General features: G+C 35.7%; 2 protein-coding genes across 7 annotated transcripts; both read right to left on the reverse strand.

The window, feature by feature from the left end:
* Positions 1-837: 837 nt before the first annotated feature.
* Positions 838-12,685, reverse strand: LOC109076507 (semaphorin-4E-like). 3 transcript variants are annotated; one of them, XM_042711761.1, is made up of 17 exons: positions 12,549-12,685; positions 12,241-12,296; positions 10,659-10,934; positions 7,878-8,187; positions 7,236-7,381; positions 7,007-7,069; positions 6,417-6,515; positions 6,228-6,327; positions 5,819-5,929; positions 4,980-5,131; positions 4,703-4,875; positions 4,139-4,295; positions 3,834-4,056; positions 3,578-3,693; positions 2,749-2,912; positions 1,988-2,040; positions 838-1,905 (listed from the first exon to the last, which is right to left on the reverse strand). In XM_042711761.1, exons 4-17 carry the CDS (start codon positions 7,990-7,992, stop codon positions 1,322-1,324), a joined length of 2,256 nt encoding a protein of 751 aa, XP_042567695.1. In that variant the 5' UTR covers positions 7,993-8,187; positions 10,659-10,934; positions 12,241-12,296; positions 12,549-12,685; the 3' UTR covers positions 838-1,321. The 3 variants fall into 3 exon arrangements, with proteins under 3 accessions (XP_042567695.1, XP_042567690.1, XP_042567703.1); XM_042711756.1 differs by having other exon boundaries at positions 10,659-10,937; XM_042711769.1 differs by lacking the exon at positions 10,659-10,934.
* On the reverse strand, positions 12,349-22,149 carry LOC109062696 (signal-transducing adaptor protein 2-like). Of its 4 annotated transcripts, none has more exons than XM_019079764.2 (11): positions 21,962-22,142; positions 20,222-20,293; positions 18,970-19,089; positions 17,952-18,008; positions 16,972-17,123; positions 16,257-16,388; positions 15,309-15,378; positions 15,111-15,213; positions 14,893-14,988; positions 14,288-14,419; positions 12,349-13,501 (listed from the first exon to the last, which is right to left on the reverse strand). In XM_019079764.2, exons 1-11 carry the CDS (start codon positions 22,061-22,063, stop codon positions 13,446-13,448), a joined length of 1,092 nt encoding a protein of 363 aa, XP_018935309.1. In that variant the 5' UTR covers positions 22,064-22,142; the 3' UTR covers positions 12,349-13,445. The 4 variants fall into 4 exon arrangements, 2 of the variants coding, with proteins under 2 accessions (XP_018935309.1, XP_042567804.1); XR_006153163.1 differs by lacking the exon at positions 12,349-13,501 and adding an exon at positions 14,517-14,618 and having other exon boundaries at positions 14,286-14,419; positions 21,962-22,149; XR_006153162.1 differs by lacking the exon at positions 12,349-13,501 and adding an exon at positions 14,517-14,630 and having other exon boundaries at positions 14,286-14,419; positions 21,962-22,149.
* Between the last annotated feature and the right edge of the window lie 823 nt (positions 22,150-22,972).

The raw sequence follows: 22,972 nt of genomic DNA on the forward strand, positions 1-22,972 counted from the left end.
TACATTCATAAAAAAAACAACATAAGCTGCATTAAACTTTGATATTTGACACTTGTCTTGGCATCCTGAAGATACAGGAAGTTCATTCTTGTCCATGTGGAGAGGCAACATACTTGGATTGAAGCAACAACCATGGCAGGTTTTAACAAGACACCATGTCTCACTTTTTGTCCTTAAATGGAATTACAAATGTCCAAATGTTTTTTTTTTCTTTTTCAGTCCACCTGGAAACAAAATCACTTTTACAAGATGCCAGGTTGATAAAATTATAACTTTTGAGCAAGAACTAATCACTGGTTTTGGGATTCAGCTTTTTTTTTTGTGACTAAAGTTTTTGTAGCAAGTGAACTACATGATCATAAGCAGAACTGTATTTTCGGCCCATTCACCCCCAAGGATGGTAACTATGACTAAAGTTTTAATAATCATTCTAATTCTTTGAAAAAAAAAGGAAGTCTACACCACAGCTATAAGCATAACAACAGAGAAATGATGTTGCAATCTCAATATCGCCAATGAGAATCAACCTGAATGTAATGAGCGAGCCTTTAAAGTGACAGACAATGTAACTAAATCACATGCTTATAATAAACAGAACATTATCTTCTATTGGTGTGAATGCTAATATGGTTATTATTGTTATAGTTATCATTCTTGGTGTGAATGGGACTTTAGGCCTACTTTTGTGGTATCCATTTCACATAAACCACACAAAAATACACATGATCAGACTGCCATTTTCTGTGTAAGACAGTCATTTCCTATAAGACTATACAATTTTTATACAATTTTCGCCAATTGCAACAGTTCATACAAAAACACTCAGTGTCCTGAGACTCGTGCTTAGCAAATGCATTTTAATGTTACATTTTAACTCTATTTTAATGTATGAAACAGCATTTATGAGGCGGTTTATGTTAGAATTTTGAAATATTGCCAAGCAGTTCTTAAGATTTCACTATTTCCCCGATCAAGCAGATAGAAGTTGGTTTTGCTTGACTGAAATAGCTGCCTGGTGGCATTGAAAATATGGCCACCAAGTGATTTGACTGTCTTTGAAAAGTACTTTGGTGATTCTTGGCCAAAGCAAGCTGCAATGTAGACAAACTTTATGCAAAAATGCGGCCACTGGACATGTTGGTGCATGATGGTTGAATGATGGTATTTGGAAGAGAATGTAAAGATTCATCAAGGATAAAAAGTGGGTCAAAACAGCAGTTTAGTCAAAAGTTAACAGCTGCAAAAGAGGAACCAGCACCAGGTGGCTCGGTCTGCATATAAATGATGATTAGCAACATTAGCAAGTCTGCATAAAAACATCTTAAATCTCAGATTCACCGTCTCTATATTTCAGTGAGATCTGACCTGAGGAACCAACAGTGGATGAGAGTCTGTCTGTTTCTCTAGAGCTGGAATGCCTCTGGACGTTCACATGGTTGTTGTTGCTGTTCATGTTCTCCGTTGGTGATGCTAGTTTATGTTCTGGAGGCTGGTTCTCATATAAACTTTGCTCGCACACGTTTGCTGTGTCCTTTACCCTGCTGTGGCAAAACGGCAAAGATAAATGCCCTTTGCACAGGTTCCAAATGACTAGCACAGCTAGAATTAGTGACAATACCACCACTATAGCCACCAGTGTATTTTCCTTTTTACAGATCTTTAGATCATACGCTACGTGCTGGGTTGTGTAATTCCTCTCTACAGAACTGCAGGTGTAGTGGCCGCTGGTGTCTTCAGAGGCATTGAAGATCATCAGGCTGTCGGAGAGGATCTGGAAGGTGTTTGATGCTTTGATGGGTTGTCCGTTCAGCTGCCACTGGACCTGAGCCAGGTTGGAATAAGGCTGGCACCACAGCTTCACGGTATTGTCGTGGAGAAACGAGACGCTGACTGACTTACTGTCATCTGTAACACAAGGTCTAGATGTAACTTTTAGTGTTTCTACAAGAACATAGAGCATGAAGACTCTGGGGTATAATGCAAATACCTGTTTGTGGACATCGTCTGGCATCACCATCACTCAAACTCTGAATCATGGTGCTGTAGAAGAAATAATATTACAGCAATCAGCAATATGCCAATATCAATTTTCATGCACACAAAAGTTTGCATTAAGAACACATTTCTGCATTTTCCTGTGAAATTTCCATTACCATAAAGTATGCAGATATTTTACTTTTAAGAATAAGGTGAACTGCAAAGCATCAAATGATAATTCGGTAACACTTTAGTTGTGGGATCACTTCTCACTGTTAACTGGTTGCTTATTAGCATGCATATTACAAGCATATTGGCTGTTTATTAGAACTTATAAAGCACATATTAATGCCTTATTTTGCATGGCCATATTTTAGATCCCTTAATAATACCCCATACCTAAACTTAGTAATACCTTACTAACTATTAATAAGCAACAAATTAGGAGTTTATTGAGGCAAAAGCCACTGTAGTTTATGGTCATTTAGAAGTGTGAGAAGTGAGAAGTTGTCTCCAAACTAAAGTGTGACTGGTAATTTTCCCTAATTTATGCTGTTAAGTTTAATACAATACAGACAAAGCATCAGACATTAAAACAACTACCATGATGTATTCATAATTTACTACTTAAATATTATTAATAATAGATTTCTATTTTATTACAGTAAAACAATGCAATTTTTTGCATGACAAATGAGTTTAAATCTTATTAAAATAATGTGGAAATACATTTTTTTTTTTTTTTGTAAATATATTTATTTGTCTTTTCACCTGGTTCTGGTTCTGTGTGTGCTGTTTATGGTAGAGCACTTGTCAGCATTGAGGTCCCAGCCACAGTACGGATCCCTGGCCAGAACACAGTCCAAACACTTGTGGTACCGCCCACATTCGCTGATGGACAGCTGAACCACGCCCACCTCCGAACCCACGTACAGCTGTTGTTGGCATGACATCACACATAACTTAACATAACATCTCTACAGACAATAGAGATTACAATAATTTTGACTTGCTTCAGTTTAATGTATATAAAATATTCCTATAAAACGGCACAGTGGAGATACACTACTGCTAAAAAGTTTGCGTTCAGTAAGATGTTTTGAATTAATAGTTCTATTCTGAAAGGATGCATTACATTGAATATATATATATATATATATATATATATATATATATATATATATATATATATATATATATATATATATATTTTTTTTTTTTATTACTTTCTGTATCCACGTTTCCATAAATTAAGCAGAACACCTGTTTTCAACATTGATAATAATAAGAATTTTTCTTGTGCATCAAATCAGCATATTAGAATGATTTCTGAAGGATCATGTGACACTGAAGACTGGAGTAATGATGTTGAAATTTCAGCTTTGCATCACAGGTATAAATTACTTTTATAATAGAATACATTGGGAAACAGTTATTTGAATGGTAATGTATACAGAAAATTAATGTTAATAACTGCTATTTAAACTTTGACTTTTGAGTTACAGGAATACAATTAGCTTTGCTGAAACAAAACAGACACACACAGCTCATGATGTTGCTAAGTGAGCAATAAACATCAATAAATGCATCTGCTTATTACCTTGGTGTTGGAAATTCGCAGTATCTTCACTGGCTCTGAGGGCTCAAATAGCTGAATCTCTTCCATAATGACCATCTCGCCGTCATAATTCACAGCTTTCAGCACTGAGCCGCTCTCTGATACATAACAGAACACAATACAATGCAGAAGACAAGACAACAATTTCAGTTAAACATACTTGGCTGAAAATATTATATATACTTTTGGAGGGTTTACTGATTATAAACACCACAGATTTACATAAAGGCATCTTTACTTGTTCCGATGAACATGACTTGATGGCTGGTCCCGTTCAAGGCCGTTGCTGTGGCCACCACAATTCTAGTGAAAGCAGTGCCTCTCTTCACCAGCAGGGGTTTCTCTTCACTGGCCTTGACGGCCTGGTCCATCAGAGGCTTGTCTTTGATAAACTGCAAGGTTTTGTCTGGAAGATCCAGAGAACTGGTGAAACCCATTCTCCTGGCATTATTATCAATGCACTGTAATTGAAAACAAAGTGAAGGTTAGTGAACTCTGGCAACTGAACAAGTGCTGAACAGAGTTACTGAACAGAAGACTCACTGCTCCGGGTCGGGGGTCAGGCACATCACCTGAATACATCACCCACTTCACGAACGACGTCTCAACAGTAACAGGAGCCTTAAATTTGCCCTTTGAGAACACAGTCTGGATGTCTTCAATTTTGTATGCGCATACCGCAGAGTACTGAAAAGAGTCTCTGTTGATCAAACACAGTGTTTTTATAAATAATGAACTGTACAACCTCGACACTATTATTTAACTAAACTGAATCAACAAGGAACTGTCATAAGCTGAATAATGACACTATTATCTTTTTTAAAGCTGCTTTACTGTAGAATTTGGATTGGTCTCATATCTGAGGAAGTTTGTGTCATTGATTCTGCTATTTTCTTGTTCATTACTGTCCGTGAAGCTGGTTTGAAACCATCTGTATTGCATATAGCAATATATATATATATATATATATATAAATAAATAAATAAAGGTGACTTGACACCATCAATTAAGTTCACTGGGAGAACACAAGATTTGTTTGAGGCAGTAAGCAATCAAGATGCTCAAGGATGCTGTTTTCAAAGTTTAACAAAAAGATCACAAATTTACAATTGTGAGGTAAAGACAGCATAAAACACGCAGGTGGTCCAGTTGCCGGGGCACAAGTGGAACACATCCTGGACCAGAAGCGGCAGGTTGTTGTTTGGAATGGGACAGTCGAGCCTTGCTTTTAGAAATGAAGTCCACTTCCTCTGCAGCGTCCTCAGCCCACCCAAGTCTCCCTGAGAGGAAAAAAAAAGACATTTTGCACTGATATAATATGTAGTACAGACAGGAAATTCTCAGTACGGCTCATTCACATAAATATTACTCCAAGGCAGTTCACCTTGCACACACGAGCTATTCGAGAGACGTCCACCTTGGTGTATGAGTCATATTCCACTGCTGTCTCACTGAAGAACAGATAGATCTTGTCATCGTCCCCTTCAGGGGTTGAATCTCCCTCACGTATATGGGCCATGTGGATAAAATTTGGTTCTTAAATGACAAAAAAACAAACATATTTCACCTTCCTGTCCACGACAAGGCATTTTCACCCACAATCACTGCTGTTTTTTTTGTGTGTGTGTGTGTGTGTGTGTTTTCGCAACATTCTCTGTAAATGACTGTCATCAGCAGACACTCAAACCACTCCACAGTGAAAGTATGTTCTATTATACACTTGTGTTAATGACAACTGAACTGCTGTTATACATTGGCTTCTTGTCACATGATTGGTTGGTTAGATATTTGCATTATCAAGCCTTTGGACTTCAGTACCCAGGCTTGATTGCTTTGCAAGTAGATGGCATAAAAAACCCATTATGTGGGCATTTTATATTGATGGTCAATGAAAAGTAGAATTCAAAATCTGCATGGCAACTGGTAAAAAAAAAAAAAAAATGCAGGTTTTGAATGCACCAACCAAGAAAACTAATGGAAATGCTACAAATAGTATATTAGTACTAAATAGTCATTAAGTGCACAAAATCTTTGACTAAAAAAAAAATCATATTGGGAAAAAATTGTTGACATTTTCTAAAGAAAATGTAGTGGTGTTTGCCTGTAAAAACCTGTTTTGGTTTGTTGCAAGGGTGCTACGATGAGTTTGCTAATATGTTCTGGCTGTTTTTGACCATACTGGGGTTGGAGGTTTGGTTAGGTGTCATCTTTATTGGATCTCACCATTGAGCCAGGTGCTCGCAAACTCTGTTCGTATGGATTCCTCTGAGCTGCGCATCATAACTGGCTCTGAACCCCGGAAGTTCATTGAAGTTGCAGAGTACAGTACTCCATCTGCAATAGACAAAAAACAAGAGATTGATGATGCTGAAAACTACTGGCACCAAAGTAACTCCATTATATGTCATGGCTATACTTTTGAAACAGTGTGATTCATTATAACTATCAAGACATTTACAATTATGCATTTAGCAGATGCTTTTATCCAAAGTGACACTGCAAGGTACACATGTTCTTTTATCATTTCTTGCTTTTTCTGGAACCCATAACCTTGGTGTTGTTAGTGTCACACTCTGGTCTATAAGAATATAACTTTAACTGGCAATATTATAAATGAAGAGGCAGTACCTACCAACCATCTCTGATGTGTATCGCTGAGAAGGATCAAAGGGACATTTCCCCTTCCCATCTTCTTGTTTGCCCTCTAAAATCAGATTGCCATCTGCATAGGACTAAGAGAATAACATGCAACAAACATAACATAAAACACTTTATACTGCACATTTTACATTTGTAGTCACTAATACTTAATGAGACTCACCATATAGTCACAGGTTGGGATGAAGGCTTTGGTTCCGCAAACATACATTCTGTCATCGTTTCTTTTATGAAGAATTTTGATATAATTTTTGCAATCATTCTAAAGAAAAAACAAACAATGTGATCAAGGGGCACTAATAAGTGATGTGACGTGATGTGAAAAAATCTGACCAAGCACAAGCAGAACCAAACAGTTTCCTGCATGTTCCTAGAATCTGCATTTTCATTGGTATTGGCTTTTACTTAGTATTTGATTTTTATCTGTTGATATCTGCTGTAGTTATCAATAAGAAGAGGAATCACTTTCTTGCATGTTGCTTTGGTTAGACAGTCTTAAAACATCCTTAACCATCTAGTATCCTTGATAATTGTATAAATTATGAAATTCATGCAGAGCAAATCCATGCATATGACACATTTTCTATTTATGTAAAAAATATAAATTATCCCATGAAAAGAGTGTTTTGAAAAGTACATTTTGCTAAGATATTCAACATTTTACCGAAAAATGTCTTAAAGCTTTAATAAACTGCATTCTGCCCACTCATAATAAAAACATATATTAAAAGCACAAAAGATGTGAAAACTCACTGCAGCATCTTTTCCCTTATTGGAACAGACTTTTTGCTCCTTATTTGTGACTGGCCAATACACCTGTGGAGAATAAATACAATTTACCATCATCTCTATATACAAAAATAAAAATAAAAATAATAATAAATAAATTTAAAAACTGGCTACAGAGTAATATTTAATGACTTAGCAAACAAATTGAATCGTGGCATAAGACGTGTATGTAAATATGCATTTAAGACCTCACCTTGGCCTTTTTGACTGTAATGTCATCAAGATCAAGGGCAAAAATGGCTTCCCTGGCACCCAGGATGAGCATGTTGAGATCTTCCCTCAGAAGCATAGTGGTGTAGTTCCAAACACCCTCCTCACGAAACAAACGTCCTCCATTACCTAGCAACACATGAAGACCACAGTCAAGGGCAGGAGTAGCTAACGTTTGCCAAAACTGGACGTCACACACAGAACAACTAAATGTTGTTTGAAGAAAGAACTATGGTCCTGTAATATATATACAAAAATAAATTAATAATTACATAAATAAATCTAATGTTACTCCAATGAAAATACTGGCCTGCAATAGAAAAAAAATATATATATATATTATTTTGGACACTATCATGGTATAGTAATACCATAATATTTTTTAAAGCACATTACCTTTTAATTAAAGCACCTTGATATATGAAAATGTAAATAGAACACCAAGCACCAAGGTATACCATGGCTTTTACACAAATTGTTGCAGATGCCACCTTTTGATTTAATATATTTTTGTATCTAATTTTTAGGAGCCCTAATATTTTCTGAGACCACTTAACATCAAAGTACCAAAGTACATGGTATTTTGTAACGATGTCCAAACATAATTATCATAAAGTCAACTTACTACTAACTGGCACTGTTTTGCGAGGTATGGTATTCGGTGTGGATCCCAATCCACCGGTCAGAGTTGCCGGACTCCAGACGCACAACACGCACAGAACACCCAGCAGAAACATCATACAGCACTTCAGTAAAAAAAATCAGTCCGTGACTTTGGTCTAAAGACTGTGCGAGTGCTAGATTCCTGTGTCGTCTGTCTGTCAGAGTTTCCTCATCCTTGCTTCTCCCTCGTTTCAGTCTGGAGTGCTTCCATACTGAGATATATGACTTCAGCTGCAAAGAACACTCTTCAGCAAAGAACCCTGTGAGACCATCTGAAAGAGAGAGAGAGTGTGAACAGGCAGGGGTGCTGGCAGCAGTATTTCTGCCACTGCTATAGTGATGCTAATGAAGAGGATGAAAGCTTTTGCTGCTCTAGGACCTTGACAGAGACATACAGTTCTGCTTTTCAAGCCACAGAATGACTGAACATAAAAAAAGCCCCCACCACATCCTATGATATGTCTTAAAAACCTCAAGAACAGTTTTCACAAGTAATTCGCACAGATGCCCAATCTGAAAAGTTATTTTAAAAAGTATTTAAAAAGTAATCTCTCATTCTGATCTTGTTAAAGATGACAGACTGATAAAAACTCCCAGGAAATATCTATTGTCTGAAAGCTGTTGCTAACTACCTGACGTGATGAAGAAACAGGATGAACAAACCCATCATTTTGCAACCTGCTTTTGCTAGGAAGTTGCTTACTAACCCATAACCTCTATATACATGTGGCATGTAAGTATATATCTATCCATTTTATTGCCTTCCAGACAAAAAATATTTTTGCAGATGCAGAAAAAAAATTATGTGCTTAAATTTAGTACTTGCATGTACTGTACAATATATTAATGACAGGGAGTAAATGTAAATGCATGACAAGTTTTGGGTTTCAACCAGTCAATCAAACCCTATCCTGTCCTATTAAAACCAGTAACCCTTTGTAAGTAAAGACAGAGCTGCTAATTTCGACAGAATGTCTGTATTGTAACATTTGATTGCAATGGCGGTTGTTTACAATGCTGACTGAGAGCATGATTATGGCATGTCAAGAGAGATGAGCTGTAGCATGAGCGTTGATCTCATCAGATACCGCTCATATTTCACCATAACATGCACATGTACACACAAGCTTATTTTTAAATCATCAAGGGGACTTCCTACCCTAATAGATGCTAATATAGGCCAATTATAATTACCACAACCTTACACACTACCAGCCCTAAATTGCACCTTTTGGGAGTTTTTAAGATACAACATGAGTCAAATATTTTTTAATCCCTTAAATGAATCATATTATGTCTAAGGACACCCATATAAGGAAGTCATTTTCAGAAACTGCGCAGGTTAGCTCAATCTGCCCTCAAACAGGTTTCTTACTTCAAAACACCATCAAAGGCATTGTGAAAATATATACATATACACACACACACACAAAATCTTATTAATTTTATCCAAATCATATACTTATTCAGTGTATTTTATCACTTTGACAAGTTGAAGTGTGATTTTTGTGCCACTATGTCAAAAACATTGACTGGAATTCTGAATAGCATACTAGGAATACCACAAATAAGAGTAGTATGCTAGTAGTTTATCTTAAATAACATGCTGCCGGAATGAGTCCTAAAATCCAGGGACAAAGATTTGACTTTTTTTTTAACCTCCAGTTCCATCATCAGTTTTTTTTTTTTTCTGCTAAATACCTGAAATAACATAAGCTGAAGATATTTTCACGTTTTATTTTACAACATAAAATACAACAGTAATACTCACTTGTGATTTTATTTTAAGCTTTTATGCGTCTTGAAAAAGGTGGCTGCTGAGAAGCAGCTAAATAGGACTACAGAGGTTGTTGGGACTTTAAATGTAATTATGTAAACTCATCTACTCACTTGTCCACTTTTACAGATTTTTTTTGTTTAGAATTGTGCTTTTGCAAATTATTCTAGCCCAAACTTTACAACTTTAGCTTTCTACTTATACCAACTACGATTAGGCTTGGCGATAAAAGTTGTGCTCATCTGTGGAGATTATCTTGATAAAACAAAATGTTTAAGAATCATAAACTTTCAGTGGTCACAGAACTTATTTCCTGCATTAACCTGGCAAAACCCACCAAGTTATTATAATACAAATATAGCATTATTGGACAATACATGATGGTATTTTTTAAGTACTGTACAGAGTTATTTACAGTGTTGTTAACCGTATTTAATTATTTAATGTTAACTAAAACTATAAAATAAAATGTAAATATTAGATGAAAAACTTAAACTTAAAAATGTAAATTTAAATTTAAATGGAAAATTTAAAAAAAATGTTGCATTGACAAATAGCTGAAAATAAGTTAAGCATTAAATTACTAAATCTGAAACTGAAATAAACTAATAATGGCAAAAGCACATTACTACTTAAACTTCAATTAAAACTACATTTGAAGAAATAATAATGACATCTAATTCAAAACAATAAAATGCAATAGTAGTATATACATAATTCTTGAATAACATTGGAATAACACAAGCAGACAGCATAAGGACATCACAAATGATACCAAAATCTAATTTTTAATTAGTGATGTTTACACATCAACACATTAAAAGAAAAGTGTGTGATCAGTGAATGCCTCTTTAAACCTCACAACAGCTGTTTCAACTGTGTTCTTTTCAATACGGTTCTCAGTTCCTCTGAAAATAAAATTTAAATGCAGCAATGGCTGAAAAATATGGGTCAGCAGCAACTCACCATGCAACCAAATTTTCAGTTAGAATCTCAGTTCTCCTGTGCCCGCATGAGTGGTTCCTCTTCTCACACACACACACACACACACACACACACACACACACACACTCACAGTTCCAGCCCTCCGGTGAAGAACAGATCAAAAGTTGTCTAAGTCTCAAAGGCAGCAGAGTGTGAGAGTCGTGGCTTTGCACTGAATGGATCTCATGGTGTCTTCTGCTTTGTGTGAGAGAGCATTAAACTGCTCAGATCCTGCAGTGTGAAGTCAAAGACATTCTTCTACTGGAGAAGAGAGAGAGTGAGAGAGAGAGAGAACATGCTGTAGTGCAAGTCACTACAAGTGTCAGCAAGATATTGTGTGTGTGTTGTAGAAAGAATAGTGTAGGAGAGGCTGTATTGTGTTTTCTGGTCTGATGTTCAAGAAAATCTAGTGATGTAGTAAACAAAAGAGATACATTTCTTGATTTCCTTTGTTACAACAGTTTACAACATTCCGTAGAGTTTTTTTGAACAGTGGAAATTCTAATATAATAAATAGTATTTAGTGTATATAGCAAATAAGTTTCTATATACTGTGCAGAACCCTTAAGCTCCCAGGTCACTGGTACAGAACTCGATCTTGAAGGTAAAAAAAAAAAAAAAAAAAAAAAAACACCCACTAGGCTGAGCTTGGAAATATAAAACTATTTAATACAATTAACGCAGCATCCATTTTTTCCGTCATAATTATCATCATAATAAAAAACACAAAAAATGGCATCACTGACCATTACTGTTCCTTCTTGCGATGGTTTTTGTGTTTGTTTGTTAATCAATCCCTATAGGCAAAAATTGGCACAAAAAGTACCTGTTCTTAATAATTAAGACATATTCTATTCATCAATTATTGTTTTGTTATTGTTTTTTTTTTTAAAGGGACATATGCTATCCAAGAAAAGGTCATTATTGTTTAACATTCACATTTTTAACATGTTGTGATAACTATCTATATGTCCCTAACTGGGTGAAATATTTTCATGGCCAGTGTCTGAACAATCTACCCATAATTATTATTTTTTGAGTCCCCGAGCTTGACCAATATGCATTCCTAATAGTTAAATATGTCACTATTTTGGTAGAATGCAAAAAAAAAAAAAAAAAAAAAAAAAAAAAAACACTTCCAACACTGAAGCCAAAACCGCATAGCAGGAAAGACCCATAACATGTGAAATAAATCATAATCCGTGTATTACGAATCGTTTTACAGGTATGAACGGCTGAGGTAAGAGTTGCAGGCGTAGTTACTGACGCCCTCTGGTGTTCCTGACAGGATTCAGTTTCACCTCTCCTGAAGAGATTTATTTTGCGATAAACCCCTTGTGATATTGTCAAATAACCGGATATTTACCGAATAAATAAATAGTTTAAAGTATTTTATGTTTTACTTGTATATTAGCTAAGCTTCCTCTAAAACAGTCCATTATAACATAAAAACAATCGCCCCAGCAAAAAAGAAAATCCCCTCTAAGTTAGTTTTTTTTTCTTACTTGAACTAGACTCTCCTGAACTTCTAGTCGATTATCAAAAGGTAACGTTATATGCTCACCACAGAGAGAATACGGAAGATCTCCTGGTCCGACTGTTTTCAGTGCCGCTAAAGAGCTGTGGGCAACGATCAAACGCAGTTCACAACATGTAAAACTAGAACAGTGGGTGAATTCTACAAAACCTTCCCTTTAATTCCCATAAATATCACAGTTCTAAATAACAACATGATTTTAACATCACATGACGTATCTACAAAGTCACAGTAGCACCATGCATGTTCATAAAACTGATAATGATATAATGACACAAATGCAACGGTCTCACAACCTATCAAACTAAATGCTTACAAATCTGACAAAGTCTCACCTCTAGAAGGCTGAATTGTCCTTTATATTCAAATACCATTTTTTATGAGCGCAAAACCTGCTTCATATAGACTTGGACGTTTCCCCTGCAAATGTGTCCTAAAGCATCATACACATTTCAAAACATACTAGCAGATCTACTGAGACACTAGGAAGCAGGGTCAAAAATTAACTTTATGACACACCTCTCAATTTTTATGGCCACAAATATTTCCTAATGGCCATAAACTGCTTTATTTCTGTTTAAGGAAATATATATATAAGTTGTATGGCTGGTTTTAGCTGCTCTTCCAGCCTTCTAATAGCTGCTTTGCAGGCTGGTTTTAGAGTTTTTTTGACAACTTTTTTATCTGGTCAGGCTGGGAAACCAGCTAAAACCAGTTTATAATTTTGGACCCTACCTTAAACATCACCAGATTCACATTCATCTGAGCTTATAGATAAATTCTCTCCAGTTCACAGTTAGTGTTTGATTAAAACCAGTAATAAAAGTCCTTCATTTTAAGACAAGTTTGATGTGCTTCTTTCTTAAATGTGTGGAAATGCGCTCTCGACTCATGGTTTTGTCAGTCTAAACCTGAGTGTTGATGTCTAATAATTAATAGAACAGAGAGTGTAAGAGGTATCGAGAATCTTGGCTCAGACTTTTCCCATTTAAATTACAACAATCTCAAAGGAAACTGCATCATTCTGTGACAGCATTATTATGAGGCAGGATATGCTGGTGGACCTCGGCTCTTGTGTCATTGATTATGCCAAATAAAGTGGCATTGTTTCAGTCACACTGAGGGAAGAATGTCGATTAGAGGGAGTCCTGTCTGTTCAACGGGACATCAGTCTTTATTGGAAGGCACTGGAAGAATGAGACGACGAAGGGTGGGGAGAAACGAGGAGGAAATCACTCTTGACTGGTCCGTCTCTTCTCCAGCTTCTGTTTGAGCTCGTCTGTTAGACCTGATGGCAAGAAAACTTCCTAGTCATCTTTTAAATATACAGTCATATTTTCACCCTGTTCTGTTTATATTGATTTTACTTTCTGTATGTTTGGGGTCCCTGAGACAAAAGTGCACATCGGAAAACAATATACACTACTGTTCAAAGATTTAAGAAATGCTATTAAAAAAAGTGTCTTATGCTCACCAAGGCTACATTTATTTGATCAAAAAGTTTTGTTAAAACAGTAATATTGTGAAATATTGTAACAATTTAAACTCTATTTTAATATATTTTAATTTGCAATTTGATACAAAGCTGAATTTTCAGCATCGTTACTCAGTGTCACGTGATCCTTCAGAAATCATTCTAATATTCTGATTTGGCACCCAAGAAACATTTATTATTATATTTTTGTGGAAACAGTTTTTCACAATTCTTTGATGAATAGAAAGTTCAAAAGAACTGCATTTATTTGAAATAGAAATCTTTGTAATGTTATGAATTTCTTTACTGTCACTTTTGAGCAATTTAATGCATCCTTGCTGAAAAAAAGTAATTTCTTAAAAATGTAATTATTATTTTTAAAAATTATATTATGTATTCATACAATTTAAAATATATTATTCAATTATATTTATTATATTTTTCCTTCCAAGATTTTCATATTATTGATATTCTTTCTGGCTATTTGAGTCCATATGTTGGAAAACACAATAAAAATCAGAAACCCCCTAAAATGCTGTCCATTGAAATTTTATGATAAACAGTTTTGGAGCCGTTTAGAAAATGCCCTTGGGGTCTTACACTGAGAGAGCGGTGAGGGAGACAGAACAAGCCTTCTCATGGAGTTGGACGGGGAGCCAGGTGGGGAAACGGATCTTGGTGAGGAACTGGGAGATCTCGTCTGTGACCGCAGAGACCATTTGTCTGTACCTACTGAACACACACATACAAACTCACTCACTTAGTCAAGAGAATCTGAGGTGGACATAGGCAAACTGTACTGTATATTGATCTGGATAAAAGCATTCACTAGTTCACATTGACTTATAAGCATGGGCAGCCCTGCATTTAGTGTTTCCAGACAGCCAGCAACATCTCCCAGGGTTGTGCAATTCCTACAAGCCACACATTCCTACACAAATTGCTCAAACACACAGATTGAGACTTGTTTCATACTTTTGCAACAAGAGTCACTACAGCATTCAAGTGTAACTGTTCCTGCATGTTATTTGGCAGAGGCACTGAAACTGACATAACAGACAATTCATTATAAAAGTCACTATTTGACCATTTAGTTAGCAGCTCTTGTACCATTTAAATCATATGACGCTGCAGCAATCTCAAAATATGAACAAATGGCAGCAGATGTAGTTGTGTGAAGCTGTGGAGCATGAGATGTGTGGTACCTTGTTTAGGCGGCAGTGATGGAGCACGAGAAAGAGGTCCAGAGAGAGCAGAGTGCAGGGTTCGCTCTCCATTCTCATCGTTGGAAGACACAAACGCTACAGGAAAAGGAAATTTGAACACTGAATTCAGAATGTGTTATTTTATGGCCAGACTCAACAATGTAGATGCACAGATTGTGAGCATATACAGTACATGTGTGAGCGTGTTTGTGACGTACTGATGTTCTCCTCATAAGGCTCTTCTAATATAAAGGGCTGAAGAGTCCCGGCAGTTTTCTCCATCAGTGCATTGATGACATCATGCAGTGTGGGACAAGGGATCTGCAGGAAGAGACCAAGAATAAGAGGAGTGAGATTTCCCCAAGGCTGATGTTTTCACACAGATTCCCTTTATTGAGAAAGACATTTTCACATACTGGGTTTTCCACGTCGATGATGTAACCACCCTGCTGCTTCTGTGTCACTCTGTAATGCCTGAACACTGATCTGAAACAGAGAAGAGAGACTAATAATACATGACTCTGTTCTGATGTGTACCAATGACATCCAGTGCAATGTTGTTATTGTTAACTCGAACTATTATTTTTCCCCCCATTATTTGAAATAAAAAAATCTAAATAGTCAAAATACACGTCCTTGTCCACAATGACACAATTTAAGTACTAAAATTACTAAAACTGAAATTAAAATAAAGCTAAATAAAAATACTAAAAATAAAAATACTAAAATTAAAATGAAAACGAAATTTAAAAATAAAAGTAAATTAAAAATATTATAAAATACTATAATAGTACATAACACCAAAGTAACACTGATCCAGTGAAATTAAGTGGAAATCCAGTAACAATTACATAATAAAGGAAAATTCAGTCACGTCTATTCATTTGGTCAAAATGAAATCCAGCAGCATGTCATTATGATAATTTATGGAGTCATAATGAAATCAAGTGATGATGTCACAACAGGCACTTTTGATTTCATAATGAATTGTCCTAAAGAATACATTGCACAAACCTCAGTGGAAGACAATCCAAGCTGCCAGATCAGATCAAATGAAATGTCAACTATATATGCTTTGTATATTTTATGTTCTACTGGAATTAACTGGAGTCCAGATTCATGTGTACTACATTTCATGAGCATTATTTGTGTAGTGTTCAGAGTTGCTATCTATTAAGAACATCTAATTAGTGACTAATGAGGTTTTATGTGGTTTAAGATGCCTATGTATACAGTCGACAGCAAGACATCTTACTAGATTATAGAACAGAGCCAAAGTGTATTTTTGGAGGTTAATGCTCTCAATGATAGGAATAAATCATACTGAGAGAGAGAGAGACAGAGAGCCGTTTCAGTGTTTTTACCCATTCAGGTCTTGTCGTGTGGTGACGGCGAGTGAAGATCCGTCTCGGCCTGGTCTGAGCAGCATGTTCCCGCAGTCTGGATGTCTTTCTAACAGCACCTCAGCTTCAGTACGAGACACAGGCCTGAAACACCTGCCAAATAACACAGAAGCACAACTTCATTAGCATTTGTCTCAAGTATCCACTAAGAATCAGATTATTCAGTTAAGTATAATAACATTTTGGTTAAAAAAAGCCTAAAAATTACAATCTACAAATAGAGAACAAAATAAAATAAAATAAAATAATCTAATCACAGCCAACTTTAGTTTGGAGTGTTATTTTAACATGGCAAGACATGACAATATTAGTCTGTAAATAGATGAGAAGTTATAAATAACACATCAGCCACAGTGCACATACCTCATAAAACATACACCTTCAAAAAAAAAATCCAAATGAAGATAGGATAATCCCTAAAACATCTCATTTATTTGAGTTTGACATATGAAATTAGTTTTACATTGTTGTTATTGTTTATTTTTATTACTGGGTAGGACACATTTTTCATCTGTTTTATAAGGCAGGCAAAATTGTTTAAAAATACCAGCCCTACTTCTATAAGAGCAATATTAAGAGTGATGTTTTAGCTATGTATAAACACTCAGACAGTCAAGAATGTCATCTATGAACCTTCTCCACCCAAACGCACTCGCTCACATAAACAGATACTCACGCAGGTATTTCCCCCACCAGCGGGAGCGAGAGGGGGGACGAGGGGGCTCTGGAAGACACGCGTGCCTTTCGACGCATTTTTTCTTTCTCCACGACTTCTTTCAGCATGTGCAGCTGCCCGGGCAGCAGGGTGAGAGACGTGGGCACAGCCAGCTGGAATCAAACCCAAAGCATATGTCATTCTAATCTGCACGGTTAAATATACAGTCCATAGTGACGCTGTATGCATGGGGACTCTGATCTCTTTATCTATTAAAAACAAGTGAGCAGGATCACTAAAGCAGCGTGTGGGAGGTGTTTTGGTGGGGTTGAACTAGAGATGGTGGATATGATGCTAATAAATAGTTTTTATAATACCTGGTCATGTTTTATGATGGATGGAAAATCGACTTTATTATACATCTAAAGTCCAACAAAAACATTCATATAAACTGATTTAATTATAAAATAGATAATATAAGTTAAAAATTAAAATCTGAAAAAACATTCACAAAACTATCAACAATATTAGATTTAACAAAGTCTACAGTAGTCTAAAAAATGAGCATAAAATAAAGAACAAGTAATCTAAAATAGCCCATTATAATCCTTTTTCCCAAAAAGCTTTTGTTACTTTCATAACAAATCCTTCCTAAACCCAAAGAAACAAAGGCATCTATTGCATTGTTTAAACCTGGTTATAAAACTCAAACCCTGCAGTTCAAAGGTCTGAGATGTCATTAACAAACACAGAACAACAGTATTATTCAGCACTACGTGCTAAAAAGAATGAGTCTGATCGGAATTCATTGTTCTGCAGGAGAAGCTGTAAGTGTTTATTGACATACAAAACTTGACCTGTTTTTAGTGTGCAATAACAAAATGCTCGCGCTTTCTCACTAGCATTCTGCCCTTTTATGTAAGGGCATAAACTCACCTATGAGAATAAAGAATTTATGTCAATTTCTGTTAAAAAACATTTCCTCATTTGACTGAACTTACATCTACGACAGAGTAGAGAAAACCTTTCCACAGCTCACGCGCCTCCAGATTTGGAGCCTGAGAAGAAAGAGAGACATTGACATTAATTATGTTATTAATAACTATCATTCAATCCAATATTTCCTTTCACTACTGTATTACATTAGAGACATGTAATACCTCACAGTCAATTAGATCTCCATTACATTTATTGATTTAATCAATACTTTTATTCAGCAAGGACGCATTAAATTGATCAAAAGTGACAGTAAAGAATTTATAATGTTAATAATAAAAGATTTCCATTTCAAATAAATGCTGTTCTTTAGAATTTTCTATTCAACAAAGAATAATAACATTTCACAATATTTTAGTTTTTAATGTATTTTTGATCAAATAATACAGCCTTGGTTAGACTTCTTTCAACAACATTAAAAAATCTTACTGACCCCAGACTTTTGTTTTAATTTACACTTTTTTTGAGGTATGGAAGGGCTGCTCATGGGGTCTGTAAGAGGATGTATCGAAGTACAGTGTTTTCGTGCCTCTCTGTGGTGGTAATCTCTGTATAATCACTCTAGCCTCTGATCGGCCCTAATTCTGAATGCAGAATAAGCCGAGGGTTTCCTGAGCAAAGACTGATAGGGATCCTTCACTGTACAGTAAGTGCTGTTTAGTCTTGACCTGACCATAATATGACCTGGAGCTTTGTGGAAGTGTTATAACTGGCATCAGATGTGGTGAGCACAAACATGAGTAAAATAGTGGCCTGTGAAAGCGAAACTCTCTTTAGTGTGTCAAAGGTAAATTCCATGTTTGTGAAGACTGAAAGACTCACATTTGCTCAAACAGGAGTGAGTGAAGGTTGAGATGTATTTGGAGTGTGACTGACCACGCATTCAACCTGGAGCTTATCGTTTTAAGAAAGCTTTTGCTATTCAGTGTGCAATACACAGCAGACGGTCTGTGTGTGCGAGACTGAGATTAAGGGCATGAGAGGAATGAGATGCATGCATACTGACAGACATCTGATACTCACAGTGAGTTTGATTTCTCCATCCTTCATCCGGAGGTTCAGTCTGGCTGCCTCCAGATTCCGATCACGACTTGGGTCATCGATAAGAGACACAAACCCACTCAGATCCAACTTCTCTACATACTAATCAGAAAACACATATACGCAGAGCGGCATTTAAAGGAACAGTTTACCCAAAAATGCCTTTCCAACCCTGACTGATTTCTGTGAAACACAAAAGAGAGATTTTGTGCAGAATTTCTAATGTATATTATTTAATTTTTAAAATAATATTAAATTCTATTAATAAATATTTATATTAAAAAAATCAGGTTTGAATAATAATAAATGGTAATATATTTTTGTATTATTTAAATTATAAAAATGAAACAAATAATACATTGTTATTATATTAAATATATAATATTAATTTACAATTGCAATAATACTATTGTACAGTAAAAATGACTGTTTACTACTATTATTATTATTATTATTATTAATAGCAGTTTAGAGAACACAATAAAATTACAATACTAATTTTTTATTTTTTTTGCTTTCAAATGTTAAACTATAAAGGTCTTTTGTTTTGGAGTAAATTATTGTAAACAATCAATCAATTTAAAATAACATTTTTCTCTGATTTACACAATTCACATGGTTCATACTTTTTCTGGTGGGAAAATACAAAAACATATATAAATACAAGAAAATCACACGACTGTTCAGTGAAAAACAGTAGCTTGGACATTCTGCCTAAGATCTCATTTTGTGTTTCCTGGAAGAATAATAACCCAGGTTTGGAACGACATGAAGGTGAGTGAATGAAGTGAACTATTCTATTAATATTAAAAACACAACTCAAAATAACACACCAGAATGAACACACTTTATAAGTGATCACATTCCGTGAACATCTATGTAAATATTACACTCCCACACAGTGTGATTCTTCAGCAAACTTTGCATGTTACTCAACCCCCCACCCCCTTCCCATCCACAGCTGAGGTTAAAGAGGTTGAACTGCTATCTGATGGGTTCAGAATTAAAATCAATACTGAAACCACAATAAGTAGAGTCTGATAAAACTCTTAACCATCTGCTTTCACATGGCTGACTGCGCTTATTGAGATAAGGTTACGATGGACTTTAGACTTGAAGGGGATTTGCAGAAAAATGTCCTTCTAGATCTAGATCCTAATGCTTCTCAGACTGATATAGGATTGTATGTTGTAAACAGCTGTATGGGTTGCCAGTCCCTGAATATGTCACTTACACTTGTGTCCTTAGTGGTGTTGAAGAAGTACAGCGTGTTTCCACATAAACAGGTCCATAAACGCCGAGCAACCTGCATCCAGAGAGAACAGAAGCGATATTTCTATATCTGTTCTATAAGTAAATATAAGATCTGCATGTCAACTAATTTGCATTATATTTGGGCATTTATATAAAGACACAAAAGTGACAAATCATCTCTTTCTGGTTGGTTAAATGTCTGTTCAGGGCTCTAACACATAATTTTGACATGCTAATGTTCTGACAGCGCAGTAAATGGCAGTCATCTCTGCATAGATTACTGCTCTTCTGTCTGTAATTCTCTGCTCTGTCTGGCTCAATCCTGATCTCAGTGGCAGCTCATGGCTCCCCAGGGCACGGCTCTCACACACACAAACACACACCAACCCGGAGCACAGCTGTCCTAAATCTGAGACCCACCCCCCCTACACACGGTGCACCTGAACCCCTCTGAATATTCCCTCCTGAATATGCGGTTTGGGACTCATTTGTGTAAGTGGCTCTCTTTGTCAACACATTTTCGCTTTGGGTAATATTTTAGCTTAGAACTGAAATATATTTGTCAGTACATTGCGCTGTTTAACAGCTACTGCATATTCAGAGTTTTACATACTGCCTACGGTGCACATATATTACAGATAAAAATAGAAAATACAATGTAATATAATTTGGTTAAAATTCATTTGGTTACTTCAAGAGAAGATTACATTTTATTCACTAATCACAAAGAATACGTAAAATATTTGTCTGCACTTTGTTTATTGTTTAGTAAATATTATTGCATATTCAGAGTTTTACACACTTTCTAAAGTATCCATCTGTCTAGATATATAGAAAATATAATGCACTATAATAGAACAAATTATATTATAAAGAATGTTATAATAAAATACAGACCAATCGAAAATGCTGATACTTAAAAGGCAAATTTTTATGGATGATATATTGCTGATATAAATGAAGTCAATAAAATCAAACACTTATTTTGCACAGTATTAACTCGGTTCACTAAAATTTGCATTATGCATTGATAGTAAGGTCGGTATGTTAATGATTTCTAACCTACAGTATTTATTATTAACTTTTGCGTATCAAAGTTACATAAAAACAGAATCTGCAAATGTGCACTTGGTAGAAGTCATGCACCACTTATGAAGCCTTTCAAAAGACTGGATAATTCAATCCCAATCTATCATATTAAATTACAATTGACAAGATTAAACAGTCTGCAGCAGATAACAGTGAACTCGGATCTGCATGTAACATGATAGATGCAATGCAGCAAGAGAATGTGAGGGAATGAATGAATGAATGCTTGAGGATTAAAACACGTGATGGATCATATTTATATAAGCACACACTTCCGATTGCATGTGGTTTGCATTAAGATGTGTCCATTACCAGAGTAGCTGCCGACAATTTAAAGCACCAAACAGAAGAAACAGCTCAAATATGAGTTATGGCATTTAAAGAGCTTTCAGACAGCGGCATAACGCTAGAGAGACACCAGTGTTCTGATGATTTGTGCTACACCGGCTCATTCATCCATGAAGGTTACAATAAAATGTACAATCAACATTTGAGTGGTCACTTGGCAAACGAAATAAGGTTCAGACAGCTGATCCATGCGAACCTCGCCCATATCCACACAATATGATACGCCGCTGCGCGTGATGATATAATCTGATCAAGTGTTTGACACGTAATAACAGCCGCTTACCTTCTCTTTCGCTCCTCTTTTCTCCAGGTATCCCTCGTAATAGCAGGGCGGCAGCTGCGCTCTCGGGCTCCCGGAGCGGGGGTTCGCGGGCGCCGCCGCCATGACTCGAGCAGCTCAGCCCGGTACTGACACACACACAGCAGCGGGACAAAGAGCTGCTGGATGATGTTACTTCCAGGGAAACGACACGCCTTCTCTGGGTGAGAGATGGATGGCATTCAGCAGCTCACCCGAGTGACTACATTATGACCCGCAGGCAGAAATCTCTCATTTTTTTGGTGAAAAGTATAATTGTAAGGTTATAATACTGCTCGTATATTAATGTCTATTTCGAAGATAAGAGTTAATTTTACTGTAATTCCGTTAGAGCTGTAGGTTAGTTAAGTATATTATAAATTATATAATTTATTAGAAATATAATTATAAAAGCTATGACATTACATTAATAACTTTTATATTATAAATAACATTATTGTATTAATAACAATGTTTATATTCAGGTGTTACGATACACAAAATTATAAAATAGCCTATATAAATTACTGTTTAAACAGTATGATATAAAATAGTGGTTCTTTGCTCTAATATTTAACAAAATTGATATTATTAAAACATTTATTACTATTAAATGTTAAATAACAAGCTATACCATTTTATAATTTATATATACTATACATACACACGCATCTCATACAGGTTTTGAAAAAACATGAGGTTAGTAAATGATGACAATTTTCATTTATTGGTTGAACAATTCCTTTAACGTGCCATTCCAGTGACGCAAAACCTGAGATATATTGAGTGAAGCAAAAAATAAAAAATGAAGACCTCACTGTCGAAAGCATTCTGTAATTACTCAACTCCAGCTCCAGTCCATTCTCTCTACTTCACACTCACTGCTGAGAGAAACCTGCTCAAACTGATCACTGACCAAGAGAAAACACAGACTGATAGTTTTCCACCTTTATTTAAAATTTAAAATATACAATGTTCTCTTAACCCTGTACAATT

This window comes from Cyprinus carpio, chromosome A2 (assembly GCF_018340385.1).
Source record: "Cyprinus carpio isolate SPL01 chromosome A2, ASM1834038v1, whole genome shotgun sequence".
NCBI classification, from domain to species: Eukaryota; Metazoa; Chordata; class Actinopteri; order Cypriniformes; family Cyprinidae; genus Cyprinus; species Cyprinus carpio.

What these genes read in the sequence shown, in the direction of transcription:
- LOC109076507 (XM_042711769.1), bottom strand. Translation starts at nt 7,992, where the DNA reads ATGATGTTTCTGCTGGGTGTTCTGTGCGTGTTGTGCGTCTGGAGTCCG. An exon ending in TCCCAACCTGTGACTATATG is followed by an intron (nt 6,328 to 6,416) that starts GTGAGTCTCATT and finishes TTATTCTCTTAG; the next exon opens with TCCTATGCAGATGGCAATCT. An exon ending in GCTGTCTTTACCTCACAATT is followed by an intron (nt 4,296 to 4,702) that starts GTAAATTTGTGA and finishes TTTGATCAACAG; the next exon opens with AGACTCTTTTCAGTACTCTG.
- LOC109062696 (XM_019079764.2), bottom strand. Translation starts at nt 22,063, where the DNA reads ATGGCGGCGGCGCCCGCGAACCCCCGCTCCGGGAGCCCGAGAGCGCAG. An exon ending in TTCTCTACTCTGTCGTAGAT is followed by an intron (nt 17,124 to 17,951) that starts GTAAGTTCAGTC and finishes GTTTGATTCCAG; the next exon opens with CTGGCTGTGCCCACGTCTCT. An exon ending in CTGGTGGGGGAAATACCTGC is followed by an intron (nt 16,389 to 16,971) that starts GTGAGTATCTGT and finishes GTTATTTGGCAG; the next exon opens with GTGTTTCAGGCCTGTGTCTC.